Here is a 12,899-nt window from a genome sequence, read left to right as displayed (position 1 = left end):
ATGCAGCTTTGGCAAGCAGATGGCTTCCCAACCACCCTGTAAGTTCACAATAAAACCGTGCTGTGTTCCGTGGACAGCTTCACCCATCCCTGAAACACTGCCAAAGCAGAGATAGTGACTGCCTGCTTTTGTGAGAGGCCTTAGCAACGCCATACAACACAGGGAGGCGTAGGGAGACATAATGCATTTGCAGTGGAATGAGCAAGGGGCACTATGAAAACTCCTAATTTGACTGTAGATGCAGATCGGTTCCTGGTCTGAGCTCACACAGTTAATAACCTGCCAGAAGAAAGAGGCAGGCCCAGTGCATCTGTGAAATGAAAAAGGGGCAGGAGGGAAGAAACCAAAACGAGGCTATAATGCTTAAATTTACTTACAGAATCAGCCTCATGTTTTCAGGTGTTGAACACCCCCAGCTCTGGCTGGAGCCAGGCAAAATGCCCTGAGTTCTATATGCCACTGAAGAGCCTTCCAAAAATGAAGGCTCCAAACGAAACATTAAAATACTCATCTAAGGCCTTATTTTTAAACACCTTTATTAATAGCTTGCCCTTAGCATTTTACACTGTCATCCTGCTATCCAAATGCTTTAGTAAGAATCTGTTATACACTAAAAACAAGACTAAAAAGTCAGCCCCATGAATCACATCTGTAGCAGTTCTCTAGGCACTGTGTGCAAAAACACCACCACACTCAGTGACTCCAAGCAGACAGTTGTAAACAGAGGTCTGTGCCACGTCATGCTGCGTGTTAAGGAACTATACAGCACTCGGGATCATTTTCCTCTCTTTCCCTCTGTAGTGCTCTATCACTTAAGAACAGAATACCTACACTTCCACCTTGTTTTTCCTGCCAAGTACCTCCATACAGAGGAATGCAGCTGTGATCAGCAGCACTGCACACAGAAGACACATTTCTTGCTCAGCTGGGCACCAACAGGAGAGGTTCCTTAAGTGCCAGAGCAAGTGGGACATACAAGGGGAGAGTTTGGGTTGGACTTTTGTCCCAGCATGGGATGCAAGTGAGGCTGTGGTGATATTTCAGAGCAGTGAACAGCAAGTGTTGCTCTCCTGGGCTTTGTTCTCTCTTTAATGGAGATCTGCAGGACAGCTGTCAGGAGAATATCTCTGAACAAGCAAAGGAGCCAGGAAAGAAAGTCTGCTAATCAATCTAGACATTTAATGAAGTCCACAGGGACATTCAAGACTCATTGTATGTTACTGTAGCAGCTGGGAATACACAAAGGGTCTGAACAGATATTAATTTCCTTTTCTTGCTGGGTAGAGCAACATTTTTTTTTGTTACTAGGAAAGAGAGGCTCAGGAAATAGATACCTTCTAAGTGCTACTGTGGATGCAGGCTTGCTACGGAATAAAATTCATGAGAGCTAAGCACCTACTTTTGAGCAAACCTTGAGACCCAGGCAGATCAAAGGGCGAAGGTCAGTCTCCCAAGTCCTCAGTTAATACCAAAACCACAATTACACTTTTTTTCCTATATCTCCCTTCTTTTAAATAATCACTTCCCACTTTTACTGAATCAAAGGTGGGCTGAGTGTCAGGTGCACTTTCCCCAATTCATCCTAGCCCCTATTAACACAACAGAGAGCATAGCAGTGACTGTTCCTCTGCCGTCAGAGGGAAACCATCCACATGCTCTGTGACAGGACATCACTATAGCATTACAAGGTAGCCTAGAGAGCATGACTGTTTTCCCCTGGATTCTCCCAAGAGAAACACTGGACAAAGTAGTTATGGTACAATTCAAACATGTGCCAGCTTGACAAGAAAACATCCCAGTCCATGAGATTTGACAAGATTAAATGCACAAACATCTCCAAATAAAGTCACCCTGACTCACTGCTTCCATGATGAAAAAGCAAGCTGTGTAGCTCTGCGTATGAAGAATAAACTGTCCTGCCATGCCAGATGACTTCCAGCCCTGGCAGAAGTGAACATAAAGTCTGTGTATCCTATCTAGCAAAGTTTGAGGGGGCGTGGGAGGCCCCTGTTTGCACATACATTGATCTGCTTGCAGAGGGACTGCTGACAGCCTGAACCCGTGCCAAGTGAAATGAGGTATCAGCATCGACTTTGTCCTGCTCGCACTGCCCCCAGCACAGGTTAGGAAGGAGTCAGCACACTGATCTTTGCAGCAGATTTGCAATTAGAGCAGTGGAGTGGAGCTCCCTGCAGCCAGAACACCCAAGGTTAAAAAGCTGAGGTTAACACCTAAGGTTAAAAAAGGCTGCTAATATCTGAAAGCAAGCAGGACTAAGTTTATTTCAGTTCTGAAAGACTGACTTGTGACAGTATTTGAGGTCAGACGCATGAACTGAGCAAGATACACGGCTATCAATATAATATATTGAATGCTCAGCAGGTCTTTGTCAAAGCTAATACTAGTTCTGAATTCTCTGAAGTTCTCAGCATCAAACATAGCTGAGCAAAGAGCCAAGGCCCAGCATTGCTTGCTCTTGTCAGAGGAGACACTCATGTCCTAGTGAGCAGAAGGACACTGGTAAGACAAACGTCTGTCTTTCATTTGAGATTTCTGTAGATCCCATGGAAGAGAGCAGGGCAAAGCATCCACATCCAAGAGCACGCACCTCACACACCCACACTCTGCCACCCCCTTTTCCTGTAAGGGGCAAACTGTAATTGGCCAAAGCACAACACTGCCCAGTAATAATACTTCGAAGTTATATAAAAGTTCTCAGTGGCAAAAAGTTAACACCAATTTATCCAGCTGAAGAGAAAGTTCATACAGGCTCTACTCGTGACATGAAAACCAGGATTTCACTCCAGTTTGGTTAGTCATATGGAAGAAAAGGCCAGTGTCAAAAAGCAAGATCAGAGCTCAGCTATCCTCCCTTCTGTAGTTCCAGTCTAATGATTGGGATGCACTGGTTGCCCTCCAGGTTTTAGAGGGGACAGAAGGAAAAAAACAAAGAAGAAGAGGAGCAAGAGGAAAAAGCACTGAACTAATTATCATGCATTTATTCATGAAAGCCAAGATTAAAATAGTGTATTAAAGGATTTGAATGCAAATAGCATTTGGTCTGTCCTGATTTCCCTTACAAAGTGCAGCACTCTGGTGACTCAGATAACCCCAAATGTTGCACAGCATAGGAGAGCCTGACAGAGCAGGGGGAGAGAACCAACCAGTCTCTCACCAAGACTTTAAAGAAGATTTAAAAAATGTCACAGAGCTAGGCAAAAAGGTAATTTTGTTGCTGTCATTACTACTGTTTTAGGGACTTCTAACACTATTTATCATGCCCTGTACTGCTTAGAGGTGGACCCAGTCTGACACTGAATCCATTATCCTTAGTCCTGAGGCACATGAAATTTAAACCCACTGTTCCTGGCCTGTGTCTGCCTCTGGTGTTCACAGCAATGCTGTCTGCTAAGCATCCAGTGCTTGGCTAAGTGAACACAAATCATTTGGCTTTGTGCACATGCAGCAGGTATGACAGGATGATTGCTCTGGTAAGGAAGGTTATTTGCATCTTGGAATTTGAACTGGATGGGACAGAGTTAGTCTTGCACAACTAGACAAGACCTGAGATTTATTAAGCAGTGGAGATATGCATCTCAAACCAGTCTGGGTGCAAGTTCTGCAATTACAGAGCTTTCTACAGCCTTTGTAGGTGTTGCTGATGGCCAGTCATTCGCAAGCCAGACCTTTCTTGTTGCCACATACAAGACTTCTGCAGTAGGTGTTTGAATACAGCAGTTTCACCTTGATATGCATTTGAATGAAGATCTGGAGCACAAGTTTAAGAGATCACCCAAAGAAGTCTTGATGTGGAGAGGACAAGAGCTGTCCTTAACTGTCTGCCTGGAGACATTTCCATGTGAAGGACAGTGCCTCTCATCAAGCTACCTGGTCCACTGGGAAAGCTGCTTCCTTGCAAGCTTACCTCAGTTAGGTACAGATACAGTTTGAGTACAGCAAGTAGGCTCTCTGCTCCCACGTTTGCTGCATCTCTGCTCTTCCTCCCCCCTTGCAGGTTATGACTTCGCTGCTGTACTGGAGTGGTTCGCAGAGCGGGTTGACCGCATCATTCTCCTCTTTGATGCTCACAAGCTGGACATCTCTGATGAATTCTCTGAGGTCATCAAGGCCCTGAAGAACCACGAGGACAAGATGAGAGTTGTTCTCAACAAGGCCGACCAGATAGAGACTCAGCAGTTGATGCGGGTGTACGGTGCCCTCATGTGGTCCCTGGGAAAGATCGTCAACACTCCCGAGGTCATCAGAGTCTACATCGGCTCCTTCTGGTCCCATCCCTTGCTCATCCCCGACAACCGCAAGTTGTTCGAGGCAGAGGAGCAGGACCTGTTCAGGGATATCCAGAGCCTGCCCCGCAATGCAGCCCTGAGGAAGCTGAATGATCTCATCAAGCGAGCACGGCTGGCCAAGGTGGGTGTTGGCATAGAAGCCCCAAGCATTTGGTTTGGGCTGTCTGCAGCATGCAGCCTATGGAGAAGTGGGTTTGGCCAGTTCAGCTTGCAGAGCTGGTGGATCCTACTCTTTTTCCATCCCATTTAACTCAGGCCCAGCATATGAGCTCTATGCCAATATGGGAAGAAAACGCCTCTTTTGCTTGGTATGTCAATCATAGCAGACCAGAGTGAGGAAGAGAACTACAGGTCAAAGGAGGTAGCACTTGAAGGGATCTGGAAAGTAGTTGCTCTGTGGTAGCAACTTGAGAGTTAGGACCAATTAGTATATCAGAATCAAAAACCAAGGGAATTGATGAGCTCTAGGTCTTCTGCTTTACACCTTCTTAGCCAAGAGAGATACCTGGCTTAGATGGATGCAGAGGAGGTGGAGACTCACACAAATGATAAATAAGCCTGAAGTATCCCTGAGTATTTGAAGTGAAGTGAAAGAAGCCCCTAAAAATACAGGAAAGAGCCCCACGTCAACTGAGAAAAGATATCAAAAGATCCCTCAAAAGCTTTCAGTGCAAGAGTCTTCATTTCAAGAAAAAATGCTTGGTTCACCATTAAAAAAAAAAAAAGCCAGAATGTTGCATAAGTTAAGGACTGGTATTCATACTAAAACATTCAACCTGTATGTTTAGATTGGAATGGGACTGTTCCCTTGAAGGCCATGCCCAGTGGAAGAAAAAAAAACCCCACCACTCCCTCCAGAAAGTGGATATGAATGTCACTGTCTGTATGCTCAGGACTACACCTTGTTTTCACCTTGTCTCAGCACAGCCAGAGCACACAGCTGAGCAGCATTTAGCACTGGAATAATAATCCATAGGTCCAGGCAAGCTGAGGAGCTGAGCTTGCTCTTCAGGGTGGGACAAGATGGAATTGAGTCCTAGGCATAGATACTCTGCTGAGAAGAATTTTCTGATGTGCTATTTAACATTTGCCTTCATTCCATATAATTTAATTCCCTTCAGGTCCATGCCTACATCATCAGTTCCCTAAAGAAGGAAATGCCCTCAATGTTTGGGAAAGACAATAAAAAGAAAGAGCTTGTTAACAACTTGGGAGATATTTATGCCCGGATTGAACGGGAGCATCAGATCTCACCAGGAGACTTCCCTAATCTGAGAAAAATGCAGGTAAGCAGTGGCATCTTGGCAAACACCCAAGGAAAGAACATTAGAGTAACTGCAGGGAGTACAACAGAGCCATGCAGACATTGATTGTTGCCACCTGTGGGAAAAGCCTGCTGTAATGTTGAAATATGCCTTAAAATACGTACAGGCTATATTTGGGCATGAGCACCTCTTACGTACAGAGCTCATGTGAAGTATTACAGCTTCACATTCATTTATCATATCTTTGCCTGAATAGCACTTTACACTCTTTTCCTTTATTTTTAATTCCAGGTTGCATTTGTAGATTTTTCAGGCCTAAGCATACTGTTAATTTCTATTAAAAAGAAAGCTGTGTCCTGAAAAGGCTACACATGCCACATTCCTCAAGAGCTATATTTGTCTTCTATTTCACTCTTTGTTTCTCGAAAAAAAGGAAGGTGTGAAAAATTAAAGCCCCTTTTCTATTTTAAGCAGAGAAGCAGGTTTTCTGTTCTGCAGACCTGAGACCTAGCCCAGTGTTCATGCAAGTCAAAAACTTCAAGGGACCTTGGATCAGAGCCTTGTATTGTACATTCAGACAATGCTGGACACTGCTGCATTGCTGCATGGCTTCAGTCCAAGCAGAAACCTGTTCTGAGTTCTAGCTGTTGAGGTTGCTACTAGTTACCTATGGAAAACAGCATTTGCCTATTTTTTTTCTTTTTGAAAATATATTTTCCCTAAGTTGTTGGGAATGAGATCTATGGAGTGTATCCAACAGGGGATCTCATTCACTGCTTGTTAAAATGTGTGTTTAAAAAAACTCTATCAGTCCAATAGGAGCAAGTAGTGTGGATTTAATGAGTAGAGGGTGAAAGATAAAGCTGTAGGTCATTTTGCAGCTAGAAGAAAGTTCTCTGCAGGCCCTACTCAGAGCACTTTTGCTTAGCTGGGAAATTACAGAATCTGAGCCATGCTGTAAAGACATGCTCACCACCTCTTAGAGACATGCTACTGCCTTAATAGCATCTGAAAGATGCACTGCATGGTGATGAGTACAATGACGTTTTGCCAGGTGGCATCTCCTTCCCAGAGTGCAGAAGGGGGAGGGAATGTAGAGCACTGGCTGGAGGATATAGCAAGAGCCACACAACCAGTTTGCCTTGAACTATTTGGTCATTTTCTGTAGGACTTAAGAGAGGATTTAAGTAACAGCAAGGCCAGCCAGGGAGACCCCATCCCATGCTAAAAGCAGGGCTGTCAGAGGAAGGAATGCCAAGCTCCCCACTCCTCTGCAGTAGCAAGGTTTTGTGAGCCAAGCAGCAAGCAGGCATCCCCCTGTACACCATTACTCCGCCATGCTTGGCCACATTGCTCACCTCTTGCTGTGTTGTCCCATTTTAAGGATCAGCTGCAAGCCCAGGATTTTAGCAAGTTCCAGCCTCTGAAGAGCAAGCTGCTGGAGACCGTGGAAGACATGCTGGCCAACGACATCGCCCAGCTCATGGTGCTCGTCCGCCAGGAAGAGTCCCAGCGGCCAACCCAGATGGTGAAGGGAGGAGCCTTCGAGGGCACCTTGCACGGTCCCTTCGGCCACGGCTACGGAGAAGGCGCTGGAGAAGGGATCGATGACGCCGAGTGGGTGGTGGCCAGGGACAAGCCCATGTACGACGAGATCTTCTACACACTCTCGCCTGTCGATGGTAAAATAACTGGTGCCAATGCCAAGAAGGAGATGGTAAGGTCTAAGCTGCCCAACACCGTGCTGGGCAAGATATGGAAACTGGCTGACATCGACAAAGATGGCATGCTGGATGATGAGGAGTTTGCCTTGGCGAATCATCTCATTAAAGTCAAGTTGGAGGGTCATGAGCTGCCAAATGAGCTCCCTTCCCATCTCCTCCCTCCATCCAAAAGGAAAATAACAGAGTGAAAGGAAAGTTACAGGGGAGAGGGAAAGGGAAGGGGAAAATAAAAGATCTAGAAAAACATGTTTACTTAAATTATACCTTTAGATGTGAGATCACGTTTGGATTTATACCTACTTTGCTGTATGAAGAACAAAATCTAAAGCAGAACAAAAAAGTCCAATCCTTCATGATAATATGCAATTAACTCTTCCAGTGTACTGTCCCTGCTTTCTAATGTGTAGTCTGTAAACATGAAGGTAAAAAAAGGATGTTGCAAAGTAGGAGACTCTGTTAAGCAGGAGTAGAAGAAAACCTGAAGTGGGCTGCATTTGGAGAGTGGAATAGGCACTAATAGAAATCTGCTAACTGCCAGTATCACTCCTGAGCTTTGGCTGCACCTTCTGCCTTCTAATGGGTCTTGCAAACTTCAGGAGACTGAGATCTTGATAGCAAAGAGAAACCACAAGGTCTTCAAGCTATTGGCCAAAATAAAGAGCATTTCCTAATTCACATAAGCCCACACTAAAATACTAGATACTAAACCCCAGAGTTAAGAACTTTAGGAACCTTGATTCACCATTAGATGCAAATTTTACAAACGTTCCCCTGTCCTGAAAGAAAAATACATTAATAAAATCTGAAAGAGCTCTGAACTGGGCAGCTGGAGTTCCTCATTGCTCCCTGTGGGACAGGCACTCAGAGTTCCCAATCATTGCTACCTCCCATTCAGTCCCCAGGGGAGATTTGTTTTGCAGGCATGGCCAAGAGGACCAACCTCCAAGGGAAGCAGAGGGAGGGGGCCCTAGAGGTGGACATCAGGTGGGTTGGAAGGGAGGAACACCACTTCCAGGCTCACCCAACATTTCACACCCAGTGGGTAGTGTTTGCTCTTTGAACAGTGATGGTGTCTGTGACCCCTGTGAAGTGACGTGTTTGCTCTCATCGTGCACAGTGAAAGCTGCAAGGCCCCATTCTCACTGTACAGATACAAACCCCACACTGCCAGGTGGATCCATCACAAGGGCAGAACACACAGGGGCACTGGGCAGAGCTTGCTCTGCTCTGTGCCTCCACAAACCTAGCCAAGATGTCAGCCTTCACACACTCCCCTCACCGCACAGTAACACTTGATCCCCTCCAGAACTTCCACCCTGAGCCAAGAGACCTTCCCCACTTCTTTCGTGCTCTATGAAATTTTTGTTTTCAAGACCCAGTTTTAGCAGAAATCCCTCAATTTCCTATTTCATTGCCTGAACACACATGTGCGCGCACACTCTTCTGGTTTTTGTTGTTGCTTTGGAGCAGTGTGTTGTTCCAATCCTGTTGTCACTTTATATAAGCTGAGCTCCTACTGTGATGAAAAACCAAGATAAGTATAACTTATTTTATATCTCTTGTGTTCATATTATATAGAGAAATATATTCTGTGTATGTAGGATGTGCTTATTGCAGTACATTTATCACTTGTCTTAAAAATTAATGCATTAACCTTTTTTGTACCCTGGTCCTAAGACATTATTAAAAAAGAAAGGCCAGATCTGTCTACTTCTTTACACAGCAAAATGAAATGCAGCTGAAAAGAAAAAAAAAGCTTATTTCTAAATGCAACAGAAGGAGGAGATTATCCTTACGCACATTTCCAAACATGAATGTACAGATCAGCCCAGCTGGACTCGGGTATGCACTGCTGAATGACTGGTTAACATCTGCAACATCTTTCTCTTTTGGCAGTCTAATCACAACCTCCATACTTGCCAAAGCAAGAGGAATTGAACCCATGATTCACCTTGTTCAGTGCAGGGGAGAGGTAACAACCAAATTTCAGCAGAAAAAGGAATATATTGAAGCAGTTTCCTCCTGCCAGTCACAATGAGAATGCTGCAAATTTATCAAGATCTGGAAAGGATGCAAAAAACCTCAGTCTTAAATCTTACTAATTCTGCTTCTGTCTTCATTGCCCTTTCTTTTCTGTACATGTTCATGGCAGTGATAGTTATCCCCCAGGTGGGACAGTGAGAGGCACTGAGTAAGACAGGGAGAGCAGTTAGGATAGTCCTGGGGAAGCACTCAGAGAACGGGTGTGAGCTGTAGTAGTTGGCAGAGTTTCCATTTAGCATCTGTACAGGATGAGAGAGGGGTGTGGGGAAATCATAGGGTGGAAAGCAAAAGCAATAAATGCAAATTGAGGGAAAAGTCAGCAAACTGTGTCGTTCCAGTTCAGCTGCCCAGTAACCCCCAGTTTAACTGTCATCACAGTAAACATCTGCTAAGGCTGTCCAGGTCTTCCTGAGGAATTTGCATCCATCAGACTCAAGCTGAGGCTGAGCAGAGCACCCTGAATCAACCCTACCTCTGTGTGGGCACAACTGTCTGATAGACACACATACAGCACATTGCTTGTGCCAAGCATATGCTGAAATTTAACTCCTGAAAAGGCAGAACGTTACTGGTTCTGTCAACGGGGATGGGAGAAGATGAGGTCTATTAGTCTTTTTTTCCCTGTACACTCTAGCAATGTGCTCAGGTAGCAAAAAAGTCATTGTAACAGCAATCAAACAACTTCTAGGGCACATTTGTGCCTGATTGTTCATGCATTCACAAACCAAACCCCTGGCCTGTTGTTAAAACACGTGTAGTAGGTTAGTTATCAGTGCCTGACTGCAGTGGTGCTTCAGACTAATCTCAGAGAAGGGCCCACTGTTACACAGGAAACAGATCTGTGCTGCTGGCAGCAGTTACCCCCACACCGTGGCTGGGGTATACCAGCACATTCCACAGCTCCTGCCTGCTCCACACATCGTGCTCCTCTCAGCCCTGTGCCAGCCTCTCGGGATGTTCCAGCAGGATTCAGCCAGAAGGGCCAGCAGGAGCTCTGCCCACACAGGTCAGTGCGCGAGGTGCCGCCGCAGCGCTGCCGGGTGGGGTTTGCTTCCAACACTGCTCAGGAACCACTTGGTGCTGTCAGAGCACGGCTTCCCCACTCGTGGTGGGGAGAGGGGGAAAACACCACCAGCACTTCACTGACAAACACACCGCTACCTAATAGGATTGCACCGGGGTCTGCCAGCAGAACAGGAGACAAAGCAACCCTGCTACAGGACAGCTGCTAGGGAGGCTGTGTTTCCAGAGAGGCAGGTTAGGAATAGTCATTGTTAGATAACTTTATCCAGCACATTTCATTTTTGTTAGGCTCTTCGGGGAATTTAAAAACAAACAAAACACTAAAACAAGCACCAAAACCCCACATTAAACCTGAAACACCCTGAGGTTGCCTCTACAAAAATACGTGAAATCCTGTCTCGCCACTTGGGCCGTGAGAAGGTGTCTGTATTTCTCCATCCCCTTCCCAGATAGCAGCTGCACATGGACACACCCCCTTTTTTTTCCTTTTCCCTTCCAAGTTAGGACTCCCTGGGCAATCCCAGCCACCTGTATTGTTTCCCACATCTGTGGAAGGATGTGATTTCCCAAGCCCACCAGGACTCCAGGCACTGCACGCAGGCCTCCAGCCAGGGCATGTTCCTGCCAGTTCACAGAGCCACGTTCCAAAGGCAGTTATCTGTGTCCAACAGTGCTTCCTTTTTCCAAGAGCAGTTCTCAATTACTGAACAAGATTTCCCCAGGAGGTTATACAGAGGAACAGATTCATTTGCTCTGTCTGTGGGTGGGGGATTTTATCATGTGAACATACCACTACCACTCACTTCTCTGATCCTCTCACGTCCTCTACCCAACCTCACATAGAAGAGCTTTCACAAGGTCAGAAGAACAAAATGGTCTTTTTTTTTAACCCCTCTAAGTAGGAACTGCATTTGGTCCTCTCTCTGGGAAGGATCTAGAGCAGAAACAGCTGTACCTACATGCTATATGGGCTAATATATGAGTTTCTTGAAAATTAAATTCTCTCTACTGTGGAACATGACAGGCAGATTAGATCAACAGTGCTATACAACCATTTATTTGAAGGGAAGGATAATAATTACACTAAGTTCCCTGCGTAACATTTCACAGGAGGTGTGTAGCTTAGCAAAAGGCAATTACTTCTGGGAGCTGGAATTTAGCCAGCATGCTGAAGTTCAGAGGGATTTTTAATTAAACAGAAAAGGTTAGAATCAATTTTTCCATCACCTGAAGTTCCAACACAAACTTCATACAACAATGAAATTTAGATTTAAGTCTGGAAACTGTTCTTTTAAGTAGTTCTCCTTATTGTGCCTTAATGCTTTGTCCATATGACAGCAGACTTTGGTTAGTGAGCAAAAGTTACCAGTTGTTTGACCTTACAGAGAGGGACAGTGTTCCTACAAGCCCAGCTGGAACTGTGGACAAGCTCCTCTAGAATTCTCCTCAGATCACACTACACCTCTTACATCATTGATAGTTTCCACCTCTGCTATTGTTTATCTCATGTTTCTTTTACTATAAAGAGAAGCTGTGGCTCCACATTCAGGCTTTGGTAAATCAGGGGACATAGACTATTTAAGTCCTTCAAAGCCTGACAGACAGAACACCCATGGAGGACAGCACTGAATTATTCCAGAGGAGCAGCTTGACTAGTAACATCCAAGTTATTTTTGTGGAGTTTTCATAACACAGCATAGCATCTATTATTTTCTGGTCTCTTTCCTTCCTTGTGCTTAGGAGCCTTTCCCTCCTCCTTCCCAGTCTCTCCAAGGGTGGGGGAAAAACAAGGCTTAGTTTGGAATCTCAACATGCTAAGAAGTTCAAGGCTAGAGTGCAGGCAAATCAATCACAGTGTGATTGTCTTTCCAGCTCCTTTGGGCACTGCTGATAGAGTAACAAATCCAGTATTTAAAGCAGGCCTTTGAAACAATTCCTCAGTGCCTGAAGGGAGAGAAATCCCTGCCGAGTACAGCACGTGCCATCCACGGCGTGCCCGTTCCACTGAGCCTTCGCTGTCAAACACTGCACGAGTTGCTAGGTTTAAAATGGGCTTCTCTCCAGCTGCTTCTGTGTCCTGTAAACAGCCGTCAGCGAGGCCTCCATTAATGTCTGCAGAGACGTGAACGTGGGAGATATTTATAGGCCTTGGATTAGATCGCCCTCCTTGCCTGGGCCATTGCGCAAACAAAGGGCGTGAGTGTGGAATTCCTCTCCTTAACGACACACAAGTTCACTGCAAGCAAATGCCAACCAAAAACTCTCTGAACAGCTTTCACCCACCATCTTACACATTTATTAGTAAGATGAGGATCACAGAAGCTCCTTATAAGGTGATGCAGCTCAGAGGCCAGTAGGAAGCACAGCTCCCAGGGAAAGCTCTCTGGCCATTTTCTGACCTCCTTCAACCACGAGCTTTCAAGGCAGAGTTTCAGCAGTGTTTTTCCTAAAGACAGTGGAAAGGTAAGAAAATGAAGTTTGCTGCCTGTCTGCCTACCTCATTTAAGCCATTCACAGAACAGACTAGGAGGAATTCC

The 12,899-nt window shown here is 45.4% G+C and overlaps 1 protein-coding gene across 1 annotated transcript in view; it reads left to right on the top strand.

The window, feature by feature from the left end:
* The window catches only part of EHD3 (EH domain containing 3), a 30,790-nt gene extending 21,794 nt beyond the window's left edge, over positions 1-8,996 (top strand). The window contains exons 4-6 of the mRNA XM_069009305.1: positions 4,016-4,428; positions 5,429-5,593; positions 6,957-8,996. Coding sequence (XP_068865406.1) covers positions 4,016-4,428; positions 5,429-5,593; positions 6,957-7,484 — 1,106 coding nt within the window. The 3' untranslated portion in view covers positions 7,485-8,996. The remainder of the gene's footprint in view (positions 1-4,015; positions 4,429-5,428; positions 5,594-6,956) is intronic.
* Positions 8,997-12,899: the final 3,903 nt, after the last annotated feature.

The sequence above is a fragment of the Aphelocoma coerulescens genome, chromosome 3, assembly GCF_041296385.1.
Source record: "Aphelocoma coerulescens isolate FSJ_1873_10779 chromosome 3, UR_Acoe_1.0, whole genome shotgun sequence".
In the NCBI taxonomy this organism is placed as follows: domain Eukaryota; kingdom Metazoa; phylum Chordata; class Aves; order Passeriformes; family Corvidae; genus Aphelocoma; species Aphelocoma coerulescens.
Note: the sequence above shows the minus strand (reverse complement) of the source record. Positions and strands in the feature narration are given on the sequence as shown.